This window comes from Corvus kubaryi, unplaced genomic scaffold (genome assembly GCF_017639235.1).
Source record: "Corvus kubaryi isolate FWS band 111438036 unplaced genomic scaffold, C.kubaryi_AGA036_p1.0 132, whole genome shotgun sequence".
Classification (NCBI taxonomy): Eukaryota; Metazoa; Chordata; class Aves; order Passeriformes; family Corvidae; genus Corvus; species Corvus kubaryi.
This window is the reverse complement of record NW_024580666.1, coordinates 11,291,780-11,312,739: the sequence shown is the minus strand read 5'-3', so window position 1 is coordinate 11,312,739 and position 20,960 is coordinate 11,291,780. Positions and strand designations below refer to the sequence as shown.

The 20,960-nt window shown below is 36.9% G+C and overlaps 1 protein-coding gene across 2 annotated transcripts in view; it reads right to left on the bottom strand.

Moving 5' to 3' along the window:
* Positions 1-20,960, bottom strand: part of DOK6 (docking protein 6) — a 255,270-nt gene that overhangs the window by 135,791 nt on the left and 98,519 nt on the right. For both annotated transcript variants that reach the window (XM_042032484.1, XM_042032493.1), the window contains exon 3: positions 1,422-1,536. In XM_042032484.1, the coding sequence (XP_041888418.1) occupies positions 1,422-1,536 (115 nt within the window). The remainder of the gene's footprint in view (positions 1-1,421; positions 1,537-20,960) is intronic.

Genomic DNA, 20,960 nt, shown 5'->3' with positions numbered 1-20,960 from the left:
TATATATCACTGGATATATATATCACTGTGATATATATATCACTGGATATCACATATCACTGTTTGCAATATTTGATCCAAAATCTACATAATTCATGACCTTTCACACTTTTAACTTCCTCCACATTTCTCAGATTTTTTTTCACTGTATTTAATTTATTATTTAGACTGTACATGACGCAATGTTTATATGATAATATTAATATAGAATCGTAGAATATCCAGAGTTGGAAGGGGCCCACGAGGATCATTGAGTCCAACTCCTGGCTCTGTGCAGGACAGTGCCAAGAGTCACATCATGTGCCCAAGAGTATTTTCCAAATGCTTCTTGAACTGTCAGGCTGGTGCTGTGACCACCTTCCTGCAGAGCCTGTTCCAGTGCTCAACCACCCTCAGGGTGAGGAACCTTTTCTTAATTCCAACCTAAACCTCCCCTGACTCAATTTCAGGCCATTCCCTCAGATCCTGTCCCTGGTCACCAAAGAGAAGAGATCAGTGCCTGCCCCTCCTCTTCCTCTCACAAGGAAGTTGTAACTGCAGTGAGGTCTGTCCTCAGTTTCCTCTTCTCCAGACCAAGTAACCTCAGCCACTTCTCATATAGCTTCCCCTCTAGGACCTTCACCATATATACATAATATTATATACATATTTTTTTTAAAAAAACCCCATATATATGTACTATTATTTTAAAATGTACTATTATTTTAAAATGCACAGTTTCAAATATGTTGCTAAAAATGCACAAACTTTGTCATTAAAGAATTTTCCCCTATTTTTAAAAACTTTTTTTCTGTTAAAGTGTGCCCTAGGACATAGATGTGTACAACTGTACTTTCAAACCAGAAAAAAGCGCACTTTAATTGTGCAGTGTTCAGCATCTCACAAGTAACTACCTGCCATTATGTACCATAATGCCAAAGTCTTGTTCTCAACTCATTCATTATGCAGTGGAGTCATTCAAACCACAGACTGCTTGACACCCTGCTTTAAAATATCCTGGGCTTTTAGCTGGTATTTGCCTCTTATTTGCAATGGCATGATAATTATTAGTTCAGTAAGTGCCTATAGCAATGCTTGTTAAAAAAAGAATGTTTCACATCTTGACTTAATAACATCTTACAGGTTATTTTTTACTAGGATTTACAAGTTTAGCTGGAAACCTCCAGTCTTTAGATCATCTGCAGTCAAAGAAAAGTAATGGAAAAAAGAGCTCTGTCACATCCCTAACACCTCTCAACATATATTTAAAAAAACCTGTACCAAACCCCAAAAGACATGAACCCCAAACTCCAGTTTTTTGTTTACCACAAAATTATTTAAGCTAAGAATTTATATCTGGCATTTTGAGTTAATTCATCCAAGCCAGACTTTGATGTGTAACTTGATTTCTTCAAGCTAGAGATGAAGCACCAATTGCTTACCTGATTCACACGCAAATGTCTTTGATGTCTCATCATGAAAGATAATTGCCACTGCATGCTTCTTTGTCTCTCGTGGCAATCTGGTTATGTTTTTGATATTGTGCAGCTCAGTTACCTTAAAATGAAGAAAAATATTTTAGACCAGTGTATAAATACTACAAATAAAAATATTAACCTTAACTGCTCAATTTTTACTCTAAACTGTTTTTCCCCTGTCCCAGTTTCAGCCAGGACAGGGTTAAATTTTCACACTAAGCAGGAGAAGTGTGTGGAGAAGGCCCAGATTTTATTCCATACCACCTCACTCATTGCCAGGGGTGGGAGTAAGGAACTCTCTCTCCTTCCAGTGGCGAGAAAGCATGGTGCGGAAGAGCCAGGTATTGTTGCAGGCTTTTCCATGTAAATTGTTTCTTAGTCTTATACCTTGTGCTATTTATATTGTTGTTATTACTGTTCATTTTCTTGCCTCATTGTTTCTAGTAAATCGTTCTTATCTCAACCCGTGATTTTCAGCTTTTGTGCCTCCAGTTCTCAACTCCATCTCAACAGAGTGGGAAGGGGAGGAGAAGGGGGGAGCGAATGAACAGCAGTGTGGTTTTGAGTCTTGGTGGGAGAACTAAACTGGGGAGTACCATTCCTAAACCACGACACCCCCTAAGGTTATTTATATTTATAAGCTTTGCAACTGATAAAACCACATAAATAGGTAGAGTCTTAAGTTGCAAAACTTAACTCTAATAACTTTATTTCTCGAATAAATAAATTTCTGCAAAACTCTACTTCTCTAATAAAGTCATACTTGGAAACGGTTCACAATGACATCAAGTCAGCCTTGGGATTTTCTATAATCTATTTTTCAATTTCTATATTCATACAACTTGGACCAGTTTCAGAAGCTGCATCAAATAGAAAACCTAATGTTAAAACAACAGTGCTTCATTAGTTACGGGAGGTAACTCAACTAATATGTCAAATAGTATCACTACATTTGTAAGGATAGATCCTCATATGTCTTTAAAATGTATCTGTCATCCTTGAACTCAAACTTCTGTTTTCTAAATATTTGAAAAGCTTATCAACAATAAAACACTCTTGCAGCAAATTTACAACATAAAAAATTCAATCTATTTTCCTTTTCTTTTGATGAAAGTAGATAACTACAATTAACACAAATGGAAGAAAAATATGTTATTCCAACCAGAGCTGGTGGCACAGTCTATCTTAAACTGATTAGCACTTTATATTATAAAATCTTCTTCTCAGTTTCTTGGAACTCTGGGCAAACCTTATCTGTTTAGAGGTAGTTTTTTTCAGGCAGGACATTTGCCTCAGGCAGAATTAATTTCTAAAAAAATGTCATCCATATGAGTCAGGACATCTATGTCTACAGAAAAAATTGACTGAATGTAGGTGGGGGTTTTTTATTTGTTTTGCTTTGTAATTGTTATGCTCCCAGTGTACAGTTCCAGCACTCCTTTTCACATGCTGAAAACAATGTTTTTAAAGCAGAAGAGATTTTATATGGTAGAGTAAAAAAATGGAACACGCTGGGGCAAAGACATTTCAATAAAATACTGATAGCAGATGAGCAGTGAGAGGCATCAAACCAGCGAAAGAAACTGAGACAAAGCGTGAAGTGGAATGTGTATGTGCTGACAAACTTGAGACCAGAACTGAAGACTGCTATAGGATCTGTCTTGACAGCCTTCAGCAAAACTCACTCCAGTTTGTCAATACCTCTGTTGTAACAGGTGGGCCAAAACTGGATGTGATACTATAAATATGGTCTAATGTGTGCTCAACTGAGGAGAATAATCATTCCCTGTATTGACTGGCCATGTCCTCCAGGTCCCTGATAACAATATTAGGAGAGGTCCCAGTACAGACCACAGCAGTTCTACACTTGCTACTGACCTCCAAGTAGATTGAAACCCCTTTAACCATGACTTTCTGAGTCTGACTAGCTGACCAGCTTTACATCATCTAGACATCCACCCACATAAATGATAATGTCCCAGCTTGGATCTGAGAATATCCTGGGAGAAAATGTGGAAGGCCTTGCTAAAGCTCTTCTCATCACATATCATAGATGGCGATCATATTGGTCAGGCATGATTTACCCTTGGTAAAACCATGCTGCCTTTCCCAAATACAACCTTTTCTTTCACGTCTAGAAATATATTTTAAGATGATTCACTTACTGTTCTTCCCATAGGCTGAAGTAAGACTGCCAGAAATTCTCCAGGTTGACCTTTGGTTAACTGCCAGAATTCTCTGTATTCTCCAGGTTAACCTTTTGGCCTTTTTTTGGACACAGGTGCAACATTTGACTCACCATTTGGTTCCTAATCCCTTATAATTTTAACTTTTGTCATGCATTTTCAGGGCTTTGCAAGAATTCATATATTTCGCTATTTTTTGGCTTGGGGGAAAGAGAAGGGCTGAATACCACAAATATCACTGTCCCAATAAAGAAGTTACCAAAATATCTGGATTTTCCTGGATCTATGCATGGTAAATGATCTAATGTGTGAGAGGGCTCTTATGACTCACCCAAAGCACTAATCTCGAGGAAATCCCCCAAAAGGGGAAAGAAAGCAGATGAGTAAGGTAGGCAGACAAGAGAACAGACTCTAGAATGCAAAACCTGAGGGAACAATACCAAATCCATAAGCCATTCCTGAATTTTGAAGACACGGAAGGCCCCAAAGTCAGAGATGGAGAACATACAGATCTACTAGTCTTTCTAAATAAGAAGATATAAGAGTAAAATATTTAAGAGGATTTGGGACACCAAAAAGTTCAGGTTATTATTAAAGAGAATTAAAAATATAGCTGGCAATGCAATAGGAAAGGGAAAACACTAATAGGAAGGAAAAGCTCCAGTGATTCTAACACAAGCAATTGATACAGAAAGTGACATTTTCACATGTGTGTGCATGTGTGACAGTGCACACAATACAGAAAAAAGTGCCTTAAATCTTGTTGTATTTAAAAGGGAAAATTCCTCTTTCTGGAATAGCAGAAAAGGAAATAGAATTGCTTTGAATGGTGACAAAAAGGCATATTAAGCCTTGTTCTAGTCTCTGTCATACAGTAGAGATCTATTCTTTTTTGTTAATATTTGAGTGTTAGAGATTACTGAAAGATCCTGCAATGCTTAAGATAAGATAATAATGGTAATAGAGCCAAAAAATCTTACATTCCTGGCACTAAAGCTACAAAATGTTCACAGTAATTTTTATTTGAAACATAAATACAGACATACCTGAGTACACACACCTGGCCATCTGTAAAGATGATTTTTGATTTGTACCAACCTTATTGATTGGTACATTAATCCTGCCTTGTTTAATATAGTCACATATGCAACATCCATCACCCACTTAGGAATATTGTCAGCACAAAATGCACATACAACAGAATTTTATTTTATTTGCTGGTGGGAATTTAATGTCCGAAAAAGACAATGAAAACACCACCAAATTCTTATATGCTGCTTTTTGGTACCCATATGAGAGATTAAGTTGAACAACATGCAAGGTAAGTGCAGAAAAACAGTCTCGATGCACGAAGAAAGGGGCATTGTTTTAAACACATTTCGATTTTTCTTTGTCTCTGGAATCATACCACCTCCCTAGACAGCACAAAACTTCTTATAACTCCAATGTGATGGACAAAGTGACATGACTAGCCTCTTCCAAACTCCTTTTACTTTATTTAAGACAAAGTTTTTTGAGCCATTCATAGTCTGACACAGGAATCATATCCCACTTGTGTATGCCTTTCCACAAAAAATGGACCTATTTGAAACCACTATGAGATATTGTGAGACACTTATTTCCTTGTCAAAAGCTTTAGTGGTATAACTTGGGTGGCCAAAATATTTCTGCCAGTCAATTTTTTTTTTTTTAAATAATACCTTTTTCATTGGAATGCTTTGTTTTACAAGAACTGAAGGAAATAGTAATTTTAGTTATAACATCTTGAGGACATAGGAAATGTAGACAGATTTTAGGAAATATAATTTTACTGGGCAAGGCAACAGAAAAAGAAATGAGAACAATTCAGGAACACAAGTTGACACTAACAACTAGAGGGGCCATAATATCAAATAAGCCCCTCATTAATTCTATTGGTTATGTAATTTTCAACATTAAATAGAGATGAATATTTGCTTCCTTGTTCATCTTTTCATATTGTACAGTCTGCTTCCCTCCATGATCAGAGCAGAAAGACTTTGAAAGTCTATCCTCCCATTGATAGAGAATTAAGTTAATGAAATTCTGAATTCTGGGTTTAATGCCAATGAAGCATGAGTCATTTCTCTACTTGCTGAACATGTACAATTAAAAAATAAACACCTGAGAGCTTATATTATCTTGTATGAAGGAAAAAAAGAACTTTGCCTTGGCAACCAGATTGCTTTATCTCAGGGATTTTTAAAACTGTGGCTTAAATTTTATCTATTATTTTTGAAAAAACATATAACTAAATAAACCTTTTTAAAAGTATGAAAGCTACTGAAAAGACAAAAGGAAAACTTATAAAAATCTTAACTACTTTGAAATAATTTAAAACATCACTTTGCAGGCTTTAGGAAGGTTTTAAAAGACAAATAGAGTTGAAAAAAAAAAGAAAAAAGTTCCCCTTTTTTATGAGTAGTACAGTAGGTAAATCTACTTTTTAAAGCAAGGAATATTATACCAAAATTTTCTCCCTGTGGTATTATAATGGACTTGTTGACAAAATTCAGTCTAATACATTGAAAATATTCCTGTTCTTCACAACAACAAAATAGCATTTGAAACTATCTAGACCATCGACAGCCTTGTATCAGTCAGAGAAACATAAGAAAGGGAAAAATTGCTGTGCCATTACATATGTAAGAGTCTTACCTAGACTTTCCACCAAAAAAAAAAAAAAAGCATTTTCCTATTGTGGGATTATACTTTGCCTAAAACTTTCTTAATGCTGAAAATAATACAAACCAACGAAAACCTAGAAAGTCAGTTTTCCTATTTCCTCCATTTGTAACTCTCTAGAACAATATTAACTTCAACAATGAATACAATCCCTAATACTGCCTGCTCATTGAGAGATCTTGCAAACAGATTTCTTGCTGACTGTTATCCTTTGATTTCTTCCAGGAGATGAAATAAATCCTTTTTTATTAAGCTATGGTTATGTAGTTTACGATTTTCCACTACTATTAGCACGTTAACTTAGACTTTCTTTTCTCTACTAGACATTGGCACTATCATTTAGTGCTGTTCTCCATATGCTGCTCAGTGTGGTATGTGATAGGGACTCTTAGCACCTGGACCATTTCTCAGTTCTCCTACTCCTCATCAATAATTCCTGCTTCATGTGTCCATCACTCAGCAGCCCACACATACATTTCCTGGTTTGTTGGTTTTTTTTTTTTTCTATTCGGTTTCTTGACCTTTTTTTTTAATCAGTCTTTAAAACCACTTTTACTTTTTCTCTAGAAAGACAAATTAACACCAGTTGATGAAAAGATGTGGAAGGGTTACTAAAGTCACATGCTACCAAACTTTGCCAAGGTTTCTTTTTTTTTTAGATTTTTTTTCGTATTAAACAGGCTTTTCTCTTTCTTGGTGGAGGGAGGGTGGGGCTTGACATAGCTATATCAGAGACATCCAAGTCCTCTGCTTCTCATTGATATTTGATAAAAGGACAGAGGCTTGAAGGGCTGCTAGGTAGGATAACTTCTAGGACTGGTAAAGGCAGCATCTCACACCTGCAAAATTATACTAGGCTTGGCTTGCATCAGGCTCTCAAGGCTACACATCAGTTTTGGTTACTGTAACTTGGTTCCTCTCACAGTCAGGAATTTGGATCACCCCAAAGATTCCTTGTAAGCACAGATGAAAAGAAATGCACTTCATCGGGAAATAAATTTTTTTGGATGTTTGGATTGTTCACCAAAATGTAAAACTTCTTTACAGATATACATCAAGCACTGAACAAGAATGCAGAAGATCCTACAATAAGTTTTCTGACACTATTGCTCATATACCTTGATCACTCATGAATCATCTAAATATTGCTTCAAGTAATGCAATGCACTTCCTCTCATCATCATTGTTTTTCTTTATCTTGGTCTGGGAATAAGCCCAAAGTTTTAACTTGTTTTGTGTTGGTGTAACATCTCATCTGGAAGAAAACCACATTCAGAGCTTCCACTTGCATCCTTTAGTAAATGCTATATAGGAATAATATAGTCCTTAATTATCAACATCTGGCAAATACTGTCTAGCCACATCTGGGTGGATCAAGCATCCAAAAAATTAATTAGTGAAATATAGAGCAGTATATCAACCTTAAAAACAAGAGAAGAAACTGAGAAGGACTCCCCTGAAGGAACTAACAGTTAACAAATCTCATGCTATAAGGTCAAAAAGGCAAGAGGATCAGAGGAAGTACTTAGCTTATGCCCTCACTTGGGAAAAAAAAAATTAAAAAGATCTTAATTTCCTTGAAGATTTTCCCTGATGTCTTATGATAATAATTTGTAACCTGAGAGGTTCACAGAAACTTGAAGTCACCTTTCTGCATGATTATCCTAAATTTGACACTAATACCAAATTCCTTCAATTCCCTACTTCCGGCCAGAATGCCCAAGCATTGTCAGATGTCAGGGTTCTGAGTTAGAAGACACACTAAAGGATTGGTCTGTATTAGTTTTAGTGCATTTCTGTGCCAAAAGACTTGGAAACCATCCAAAAAATATCCTGATAGATTTCAGAAGTCTAACTCCACTTGCCTCTAGTTACACCAACTGTAATTTAATTTCAGTAAAGTCATGCTGCAGATTTCTAGTAAATAATTCAAGTGCAGGAAAACTACTAATATAAGAAAGTCTTCAGTGGCAGACAGCCATAGCCTAAATCCAAGCAGGACACACAGGTATAGGCAGATGATCAAGGAAATTATTTAGGATTGTTATACGGAAAATAAAATCTCTGAACAGCACACCCAGGCTTTGAAGTGGACAGTTACTTCTGTCTAGCCAGAAGAGATCAGATAACAGATTTTCAGTAAGAAATTTCTGGTCTCTCTAAAAACACTTTAGTCCTTCCCTGTCTATCAACCTAAAGTCTTCTTTTTGAAAGAGCATTTGTTACCTAGGTAAGCAACAGGAAATAATTACAAGATCACAATTTCACTATAGTAGCAAAATATTTTATATTATAAAACAGTAACTGTCAATCTTAAAACACGTATCCTATAAAATGTTTGGGTGTTTCATTATCCTTTCAGTATCTTAATTATATTCTTAGATATGAAAGGCTATTAAATTCCAAAATACACTTAAACAAAGGCTCATATTAACTGGGATGCATTGCTTCTTAACAGTAAATGTAATTTTCCTCTTTTCTGATTACTTTCTTTGGAACTACATTTATTTCTCTCAAAGAGAAAGGATTTTAGGAACAATTCAATATACTTTCTTTTTAATCTACCACACTTCGTTATTGACCTACACTGGACATTCATTTGTTTGCTTCTTGTACTAAAAATCTGTTCTAGTCATGCAGCTGAAGAGCTAAGATTTCCTTTTGTATGACATGGACATGTAAAGACTGTACATATACAACACATTGTGGGGTCTGGTGCTCAAATTGTACATTTAAATAGATGAGATAACTCTTCCACAATTACAGGAATATTACTTCCAAATCACGTATTATGTTTGCATCCCTATGAAAATTACAATTCCACAGTAAATAAGAAAGGAGGTCCAAAAGAGAAGAAAACCACAAAAATAATGAATAAAATCTAAAGTGCCCCATTCTGGGTTATATCCTATTTGAATTCTTCCAGACATGTGCCTCCCATATGAAACTGGGAAGGAAATGATTCCGCAATTCCATCTACTGAATGTTATTTCCACTGTGCAGTCCTGGAAATTGCCTGGGCAGAGGAAAAGGTCTGAATTTACATAAATGGGTTTCTGTTTTGCATTGCACACTACCTTCCTGTCATTTAAGTTCTAACTAGAAAAAATAGAAGCAGAAGAGAGAGCTGTGAAATGTAATCATTTATCCTCTTATTTCTTAATAATGGCCCACATACTACCATCTGTTGTGCAATACTATGCAAGCAGTAATGTGACAGAGCAAAAGCCAACACTGGGGCAAGGAGCAGGGACTCCAGTGAGTGACGCCCACACAGTAAAGAACCACGTCAAAGCAGAAACAGCATGGCAACAATAAGAGAGTGATATAAAAAGCAAGGGCCATGTTAACTATCACAGCAAGAAAAGGGCAAAGGAGGCATCAGTATGCTGCTTCCAGTCTGCAAAAGGAGAACAGGAGATGCTGGCTCATTATAGATCAAAGGACCACAGAACGGATCTCAAAGCATCTAAACACCTGCCTCCAGCTCAGCTTTCAGTCATACTATCTGCAGCTAGCAGTGGCTCCTTCGATGTTGCTAAATCCAATTGCCACAGAGTAGAAGTTTTGTTACAGCTTTGGATGGAGCTGGATGTGATTTGGGCTCTTAAGAAAAGGCAGTGTGCTGCCTGAAAAGCATAAAGACCTTTGGGACTGGCGAAATGTCTGCATCAACAGAAGCACAGATCATACATCAAAGGAACTGCCTTATTTTTTTACCTCAGCATCCATTAGATCATATCTATAACACTCTGCTTTTGGGAATCCAATGAAACTGATACAACAAAGTGAGCTCAGCAGAGTGTCCCCAGGACAGCTAGAGCTGGACCACTTGCCCAGTGGGGCGGAGAGGTTGAGGGCAGTAGCTGCTCCATCCTGCAGCAAGGGATGGCTTTGGGGGCATCTAACTGCATCCCCGAGGGCTGGCAGGGCAGTTATCAAGGAAACAGAGCCAGGCTCTTTGCAGCTGTGCCTGGAGGGAGGAAGATGGACAATGGGCATAAACTGAGGCACGAGATGTTCAGGCTGCATATGGAAAGCAATATTTTCACCATGAAGACAGTCCAGCAGTGGGACAGGCAGCTCAGAGAGGCTCTGCAATCTCCATCCCTGGAGACTCAACTGGACATTGTCCCAGCAGGAGCTGGACAAGAGAACTCTTCAGGTCCATTCAAATAAGAAATAACTTAAGTCTAAAAAATGGATGCTAACAGACCTGCAAGGATATTTGGACCTTTGTGAGTTTGCGCAAGCCCTCAGGGGATTAGGCCATTCAGAGTATTTAAGATGGAACACATTTCTGTGACATCAGCATATACTGCACAAAACCAGCAATCAACAATAGGATGAGGGGATGCAAGAGACTGGAAAACAACACTTAAGCTAAAAATGTACTAAGAGGCAGAAAAAAAAAAGAAAAAAACCCTGTTTCATGAAAGAATAGCAATTCTTAAACCACAAGATTACAAGAGGAACATAACAAGGGAGAAGAGAAATCCCAAGATCAGAGAAGTGAAAGAATGGATCATAAAAGAGTGAAAACAATTCAGAAAGAGAACAGAAGAGTTTTCCCCATCTCTGCACATGGATTTACCCTTGGAATATGAGTTGTTATGGTAACAACACTGCAGGATTTTTGCCAAGGAGTGGAACATCAACCTCCACATTATGCCTCTAGGGCAGGTCTCTGGCTGCTATTTCAGAGGAGTAAGAAACTTCTACCAAGTAAACGTTCATTCCTCTAAATACTAAATGGAAACCACACCTATAACAGCAGTAAGAATCTTGTCTGTTGACTGAAAAAGTACATAATAAAAATAAAAAACCAAAAAGGGGCAGAATTAATGAATACATTAAAAATAAATCAGGCTAAGTATAACATAGTAATGTCAGGGCAAAAAAGAAAACTTTGATGAGAAGAAATATGTGTAGATCTGATAGTAGAAGGATGACTAATAATTCCTTCTTACCCTCCAGATAAAATTGAGATTTAAAAAAATGAGTAAGTGTGAATTTTTCAGCATTTTTGGAAAATGTAGGTGACATTATGCAAATTTAGACTGAATACAAAATAAAATAACAATTTTAATTTCTCACAATTTAAATAAATGCAAGAGAAAGAGAAATTATTACTATTTACAACTCTCTCCATTCTTTACTATTTCTAAGTATTAGTATATCTGACTTTCATATGAGCTACAACATGGGCACCCAGTTTCATGCTGTACTATAACTGATCACTTACCACATAAGCAGTTACAAACTCTTTATTTTGTCTCAATGAAATCTAAAAAAATTAAGGATGGAAAACAGTCTTCCTCGACTAGCTGTTGTTATGCCACTTTAAATGCGAAATTGGTTGACAGTGTTGGTAAATCAAACCTAGCAGGGCAGAGTAAGCATATTAAAGTCATATCAGCTGCCTTTACTAGGCAAAGATGTAAGGATTTTTCCAAGCTAAGTTACTTTCTCTCAAGCCGTGCTGCTGTAATACTGTCAGGACTGAGCTGCTGCCTAACCCATAAAATCAACCAGCCTACTGGGATTATTCTGGTTCTGGTTGGTAGCCTGGTGATTGAAAGCGATAGTTAAAATCTGATCAGTTCATGTGCATGTGGACCTATTCCTTTAACAAACATTTTAATTAGGATTTTTAAATACTTATTGAAAAAAATGCATTCACACTTCACAGGGTATTTCTACAGACAGTCATTTGCAGAACAAAAATCCCAGTTCTCCTCAATCCCATTTCCTTGCTATCGTAAAGTTCCTTTGAAATATGTTTTCCAATCTAACCTTTCATTTTGAAGAGCAATCTGAATACCAGGCTACTGTGTATGCATTAAAATCAAAGGCGAAAAATACAGCCTCCTGTAAAAGTGAGTGTTAACAAAATTTAAACTAATGCCTTAATACTAAAACAACATAAATTTTCTAATTTGTAACCCAAGTGCACACTTGAAAAATAACACCATGCTAGAGAGACGTCAGAGGGGGAAGATGATTCACAACTCAAATAAAATGGGTTTCACAATTATCCTTTCAAATTTCAGCTGCAATAAAAAAAAAAAAAGCTTTCAATATCAAACTTCTTGCTAGAGTTACTAGGCATGCAAACAATATTAATGAAATATTTCACTATGAACATTAGGTCATTAGACGAGGGTTAATATCCTTGTGAGGTGACTAAAATATGCTGGATAGTTAAAAACCATTTCCAGTTTTCAGAGTTTTCACTTTTAACATTCCCAAAGTACAGGATTATGTCCAGATCTGTTCTATTTTTGACCCAAAGGTATCGGCTAATTAAAAGGAATATGTTACTGGTTTTTGAGTAGAAAGAAAAGGAAAAACATACTTTTCCAAAACTTCCTTTAAATTTTTCTCTCCGTTTACTTAAATCGGCTGACTTGCAACAGTTTCCATAATTATCTTGTTAGATCAGCTCAATTAAAAATAAGTGTTTATTAACACAGACTAAATTAGAAAACAAATCACTTACACGCAGTAAGTGATGTGTACATATAATTCTTCCTGCTAAACTGCAAGTTAAACCCTAACCACGAAATCTCTCCCTGCATTGAAAAACTGGGTCAGGAGTGTTAGAGGATTCAAGTAACCGTAGGCTTTCAATGCACATAAATTATTAGGTCTGTATCCATGCTGTACATGACGCCAATGGCTGAGCCCCAGGTGTAATTCCCCTTCCTATCCCTTTCAATCTGTGAAAGCCTTTAACTTCAGCTGTAGCTCCCTTCAGCCAGATCTTGAGACCATGGGGGAGATTGGGGTCAGAATCAGGTGACAAAGGCTGGCTTACCTCTAACATAACACTCACAGGGGGAAAAAAACCACAGCTGATAACAAACTCATGATGCCGATGTTAAGGACCTTTCAGACGCTGAGTATCTACTGAACTATCAAGAGGTATATTCAGAAAAAAAAAAAATTGCATTAGCCAGGAAAAGAGATGAGACATCTTTGTCTTTGCATTCCCTATTCTTGGCTTTCTCACCTTATGCCAAAGGGGAGGAATAAACACACACAAGTGCAGGACTCAGCTGGGGGGCTCAGACACACTGCTGGCCATGGACAACAGCAAGTGGTGCAAGCCCACATGTGTGCGTCTACAAGCGCAGCCACAGACATATCCACTAGACTACAGTGTTTGGTTGTCTTGCTCTTAGAAAACATTAAAACAAAAAATACATTCCCACCACAAAAGTAGTATTATTTGGAAAACTTTTCTCCCCATTGATTTTTAAAGGCTGTAAATATGCCTCAGTGTCTTTAAAAATAACTCCCATGCCAATCCAACAATGTTAAAATGGTCATTTTGGTGCTGTTCTTAAATATAAACATATATTATAGGCATTTCAGATATTCTGAAGAAGTATTAATAGTGGCAGATTACCTATGAGATCCCTGGATGCTCATCAGAAAAATGCATCAACTAGATGAAAAACTACCAGCTATAGAGGGAAGATAAATTAGTTTAGTTTAATCTAAATTCAGCCCATGCCTGTACATGTGTGTGTACACACACACTCAAAGTGGCCTAGACTTCTTCGGGAGAAAAAGGTGAAAGAGAGAAAAATGCAATAGAGAGAGCCTGAGGTAAAAGAAAAAAAAGATTGCGAGAGTGCAGCAATTTGCAAGAGAAGAAAAGGAATGATTCTAAACAGAAATGTAACCCTTCTTTTAGGATTAATTTAAAATAGTTTTAATTTTTTACAAAATTTTTGAAATGTTTTCATTTTATTTGTTTCTAAAATTAGCTGAAATTTGTTAGCTGATAATTTGAAAATTCTTTTAGCTTAATTGTCATTGGGGATAAATTAATTTTGAGTATCTACTATGACAATTACATACAGCTACATTTTCAACTCTAATGCATTTTTAATAACCTTCATCAGCCAGTGATTTGAATTTCAAATCTCCTTCTATGAAGAAGTAAAAATTAGATAGTTTTGTGCTAATCTTCATAATAAATTGCTCTTTATTTACGTCGCAAAGCCTCCCTAACTCCAAGTAAATCAAAACCTTAAATGAAACTTAGTACTCATAAGACTTATTATATTTCATCTCCCTTTATTAAGAGAAAGCAAATTACAGAGGCAAACCTGTTGGCCCTCCCTCATACACCATAACCTGCTGTTTGTACCTGTCTGCCTCCTTTTATAGCTACTGCACAAGGGTCCACGCCTCTTCCCATTTCCACAGCAATATGGTAACCATTCCCCAGCAACACAGACACATAATTCAGACTAGCTTCAAGGGAAAATGTTGTCATTAGGAAAAAAAAAGTAAAATCCTCACATAACATTTTTTTACTAGTGTTATAAACTGCAGTCTAAAAAAATCTAGTCTTTAACTTCCATCATGACCTTTTATTATTTATGTAGTATACCTACTTTTGACACTTGAATAGTGAAAATACATGCACAAAATATTGGAAAAAATACAAATGCAGAGTTGAGTGCTGAAGGCTAGAAAAGGAAGACCTCAATATTACTTTGATTACTAGTTCCGTAAGACTAGTTTACCATTTTCCTGTTGTTTATGGCAGTGGGCCCCACCTGGTCTGATTTATGGCCTTCCTACCCTTTATCTTATGACATATAAATACCTTTATGTTTATTGGCACCTATTCTATACATATTATGATACACATTATCATAAATATATGATTGCATTTGATTTTCCATAACTATTTTTCACCACAGCCAGAATAAATGGTGAATACCATTCTGCTAAGTAGAGGCTTTATAAATTTGTTTGACTGTCATAAATTCATAATGTTTTTCTGACTTAATGGTACAGCCTGACTTCTCTCAGGGTTCTGTACTGGTCATCATACAAGTATATTTCACACAGATGGTTTTACTAATGTTAAATTTCTTTTACACCTTCCTTGCTTCTGAGATGTGTGGATTATATTGGCAGGGAAGAAACAAGGAATTGCATGGTGAAAACAAATGAAAGTCAAAAACACGTCCTTTAAACTTTTGATTTGAGTTTAAGATACCCAGATTCCACTTTTCACTTGCATTAAAAAGGAGAGTTTGGTTAGTGCAACTCTCTTTTATATGCTAGTTCAATCCTTTCCTCTTGATTTCCCCCAAAGGACCAATGAGGATGTGCTTCAGAGACCTTAATTCCAGTCTCTCCCCTCCTAAGTGCCTATCCCCCAGCTCCACTGGGGTCCCTGCTACTGAAACCCTCTCTTCCAAGCACAGGATCTTCTTATTTTGGCACTGGCCTCTCCAGGGCCATGTCTGAGAAGTGAACACCTCCCAGCTGCCGGAACAAATGAGGTAGTGTTATTGGAGAGCAATTTACTTGGGTGTAAAAACCTGAACAATCCCTCCTTGCTTTCTGTTAATGTGCACCTGTCCTGCTGCACAGACTTTCTTTACCAGGTATACTTGAGCTGAAGAGACAGACCATGTCTATGCTCTTTGCTTCCTTGTTCATTCACCTCCCTCTCATTTTTGGGATTGTTATCTCTGCACCAGTCTCCCTGGCTTTGTGCAGTCAATTAAAATAGATTTATTACTTTTAGTAATATATATTTTCTTCAAAATCTTCCTACCCTATTCTTCGCTTCAGCATTTCTCATATAATTATTTGAGCAGCCAGCCTTCCATCAGCCTTGGTGTTTCTTGCAGATATCCAAAGGATAAGGTGCCTCTCACAGAGTGCCAGAACACTTACTCCTTTATTTTTCTCCCATGCTCTAAGATTTGGTCTATTTCTTCTCTTAATTCAACAATTTTCCTTTCCATGTGACCAAGTGCCAGAGGATATGCATACAGAGAATCGCTCCACAATCTCACCTCAAACACCTGTCTCTGTTCTAGTCTATAAAAATGACAAGTAGTTCCTACAGTGAATACCAGTCTTTAGCGTTGAAAGAACTGGGGGAAACATATTTCATTACTCAAGAGAGAAAACAATCTGAATTTCCATCACATTCAAAGCCTTACAGATGACATGAAACATTTTAGCTGTCAAAGTCAGAAGTTTTTCTAAAAAATATGCACAAAATACAGGTTTGCAAGGCTTTAAACTTTGCCAAAACATGGCTAGATTTCCATGGCAAAAGCAGAATATACATAACTGACACATAGACCACAATATGCTCTACTGTAAAGCAATAACACTAGAGCAGTTCAAAGAAAATTCTCCTGAGACAGTTTTAAGAGACACTAGGAAGATTAAGTATACTTTTTCCATCACCGAAATATACTCAGGAGAGGGCAAGACCAGTTTGACACAATACATGCAGGACAGGGATGTATCAAGAGCTAGTAGCAACTTCAGTGACACATACTTCACAGTTCACAGAAAAGCTGTGTTAGATGGAACCCCTGGAGATCATCTGGTCCACCTTGAAAGCAGTGACTTCAGTCAGGTTACACAGGGCCTTGCTGAGCTAGGTCTTCAAGATTTCCAGTGAGGAAATACTGACCTCTCTGCTTAGCCTGCTCTCATGTTTAGTCGTTCTAAACATCAGTTGGCTATTCTTTTTTTATTCCTTATATCAAGCTAATTTCTCCTGAAGTAACCTCTGCTCATTGCCTCTTGTCCTTCCCCTGAGCATCCTTGAGAACACCTCAGTCACCTTATCAAAATTGGAAGGCTGCAATGCTGCCCCCAGGCCTTCTTTCCTCACTAGTGCAAATCTAGTTCCTTCAGTCTTGCCCCAGGTTCTCCAACCTCCAAGTTCCTCACTGACACTCTCTGGGGATTTTCCCGTCTTGAATAGAGCAGTGAGGGGACCACAGTGAGCAGAATTAGGCACAATATTACAGGTCTGGCTCAGTACAGTGAAGCCTTCCAGGCTGAGAGTCCTCATGCTGCTGCCCATACTCCTCCTGAGGCTTTCCAGGACATGGTTTGCCTTCATTGCTGCTGCACAGCTGGCTCAGCTCAGCTCACTGCCCAATGAGATCCTCGGGGCCTTTCCAGGAGAGCTGCACTCCACACATTCAGATCCCAGCCTCCTTTATTGCTTTGGTTATCAGGCCGTGGGTGCAGGACTTCTTGTTTAGCTTTCTAGAGGTCATGAAGCCTCCAGTCCTGGAGATATTCAAAACACAACTGGACATGGTCATGAGCAATGTGATCTGACTGATGCTGCTTTGAGCAGGGGATTGAACTAGATGGCTCCAGAGGTCCCGAATTGTTCTAGGGTTCAATGACATTTTGGAAGTTTTACATTATCTTTCTTTTCTCCTCCTGCTGAAATGTTTAAAAGTCCCTCTCCTATCCAATATTATTTTTTCCAAGAAAAAGGTTTGGTCTTCCAGCTTCTTTTAATACTTAATATAACGGAAATACAGGCTTCTATTTAAACAGCTGATTTGCAAGAGCAGAGTGTCCTTTTTGCTGCCAAATTGTACACACACACTCAACTACTACTATTAATTTAGTGCAATAAAGTGTACATGGATCTTCATATAAGAACCACCACTAAGAGGTCTTGGTGTTGCTTTGTATTACAAGTAGAGATTATCTTTACTTTTCCTACTGTTATTTCCCTCTTTGATACTTAGATTCAGCCACTGATGTCACTTTTGAGGAATTCAACACCACACATTGACACTGCTTCTTTATTTAACCTGTGAATTTACACTTCAAATTAATACACTTCAAATTAATACACAATTAATACACAAATTAATACATCTAAACTCAAAGGTTTAGATGGATGAATGCATACAGGAAGGGACTCATAGGATAACTTATGCATTTTAGGTTCATATTTGTAGGACCTCAAAATCCTGTCAACATGCTCAACTTGTAGATTTCTTCATTACATTGTTAAGGAAATAAGATGTTATTGCCTTAATACAATCTTTGTCAAAAAAGATTTTGCTTTATTAGTTTGTATGCTGCCCTTTGATGTGCTCAGACTCTCTTAATAGCTTTATTACCAGCACAGCTCCAATTATTCCTGCAATTTGCTTTCTGGTACACAGAATGCTTGCTTTGAACAGCCATGTTGTTCAAATACTTCAATATTTTAAGAGGCATCTGATAATCACTGCAAATCTTTTTGTTTGGTGTACAGAACTGTAGCAATTTTGCCAACAGTTATTCATTTAAATAGGGTTAATTTTAATCTCGTTGGCTAAGTAACAGCAGCCTATGGAAGCAATGTCCTTCATAACCTTCCCATACCAGCCACATGATTTTGCTAGAAGATATTACTTGAAAGTTCTGTAAACAAATATTTGAAGATAATTACATGTCAAAATGAGGAAAAATAAGGATATAGTTTTCAGGAAGATTTAGTTATCTCTGCTTTGGAAGACATGGCAAAATAGGGATGTAAAAACCACAGAAAGTACATTTGGGCACCTCCTTCAACCCCAAGGAGTAAAGAATTACAAAAAGCAATTGATAAATTCTCAATTATTTGCAGGTAAAAACTTGCAATATATTATTCAAAAGTAACATAGTCACACACATTCAATGGGTCCATAAGAAAATACTACATTGAGGTCACCATTTTGAATTTTTCTGAAAGAAGTTTTGGGAAAAAAAAAATTACCATACTTTTAAAGAACAAGGGTAAGGGAAGAAGAGGGAAAGGAAGAAGTGTTCTAAATCTGGGGTGGTTTTCAAAGCAAACAACATCTGTGAATGTGACTAGATCTTCATAAGGTATTCCTATTTAGCGTTCATCAAAAAAGAATTTTTGAGTGAATTTAACCAGATGAGAAAATAAAGACTTATTGAGGAACTGCAGATCAACTAACAAATAGTAGAAACAGAATGGTCAACAGAGCAAAACCAGGGAGGTTTGAATTTGAGATTTTGAAAAACAGGCAGCATAACAATTATACCAAGAAAAAAAAACTGCAGAAGGGGAATTCAAATAATATTTAAATTTAGAGGCAAATCAAGTGTTTTAATATATCTTATCACAAAAATCACACGAATTAACCCTAACACATTTTGATGGCTGTTTGTTCATCTTTCTTTTTAAGAACACCTTTGCAGCTGAGAAACAATGCAATATCATGAGAAATAACATGCCAGATTATAGAAGTCCATAAGGAGACTTCTGATTTGTAGTGAACAAGAGTAACATAAGAGTCTGAAATACTCCACAATAAAGCAGGACTCTTGGACTAAACTGGAATAAGCAGTAGGCTAGTTCACATCTCTTTAGCAATAAGAATCTTTATTTAGGCAACCTGGCAGTGGCAGAGAACACCACGGAAAAGAACAAACCAGAACAACCCACAGGTAACTAGGTGGAAAAAAGGAGAGAGAAGTTCTTATAATGATTATGATAATGCTGCCATATATAAGTATTTTTACTTTTCATTTCAGGGCTGTAATTATATTTGAGAATTGTATGAGCTACCACATATATGACTGTGTCAAAATTCAGTGGTTTCCAAAGTTATCAGGAATTCACTTACCCTGAATAAGCACCTCATGGTTTAAGGTTGTCTCAGTTAGAGACATGGAACTGTGCCGTAGAAGAATAAGTATCTTATTGTTCCTGAATACCGTGCTCTTAAGCACAAAGAGAACCTGTCCCCTCCTTCCTCTTACCAATCAGGACTATCTGGCTGTGTGCTTGTGAGCACATGTGGACAGGAGACCTTAATGCCAAGAAGTGTTCAAGAAGCTGCTGTAGCAGATATAAGAGCTTGCCATAAATCATTGGGATTGCATTCCACAAGTCTCTTCAGGACAATCAACCCAAGAAAGAAATTTGTAAGGTATCTCCTATTGTGTGGCCCTGGCCGCAAGTTTAATCCAGTAAATTACAATTAAAAGGCTACTGCTGTTCTTTTTCTTGATTATTATCTATTTTTGGGGACACGTATTATATAATGTGCTTAACACCATCTGTTAATACAGATATACATTTTTGACTATCAGAAGTCATTACTAAAATGTTTTGCAATTTATTTCCTTTTGCATTTGCAGATTTATATAAAGCACATCATAATCGAACATAATGACAGGAAAAACAACATAAATCTAAAAATCTTATCCTACTTTAATCTTGCTAGCTTAAAACTCAAAACCTTAGAGATAGCTGTTGTTTATACAATCTTAACAGAACAATCTCTCATATTAGGGGGATTGAATCAGTAAGTCTTGATCTCTATGCTAGATATCAGCTATTTATTTATTTGAAGGGTAAGCACACTAGCACTGACAGATTCAAGTTTGTCTTGCTCCAAGACAGCTATATCTCCAACCCACAACACCTTCACTTCATGTGAAGGCTATTTAACTTATAAGTGAAGAGGAAGCATGCATGAATGGAACCGGAAATTTTACAAAGAATGGAAGAATCCTCATTTTGGTATTTATGGACCACTGTTAGTAATTCAGCTATATCATCCTTAAGTGGCATTTGGGCTCTTGAGTAACTCTGTTCTCTGTGTAGCTCGGCCTGAAGTACCTATGATCAAGTTTATAACACAAAGACATGTCTAAAGGACCCTCCCTCACATACCCACACCAGAGCATGTCACTTTTCTCTACAGTAAACCCCAACGTGAAAGTGCTTATTTCTCTTTCTTGCACATTTGCTTCATACTCTGGGGTCTGTGGCAAGGTTTTTGATCCTGAT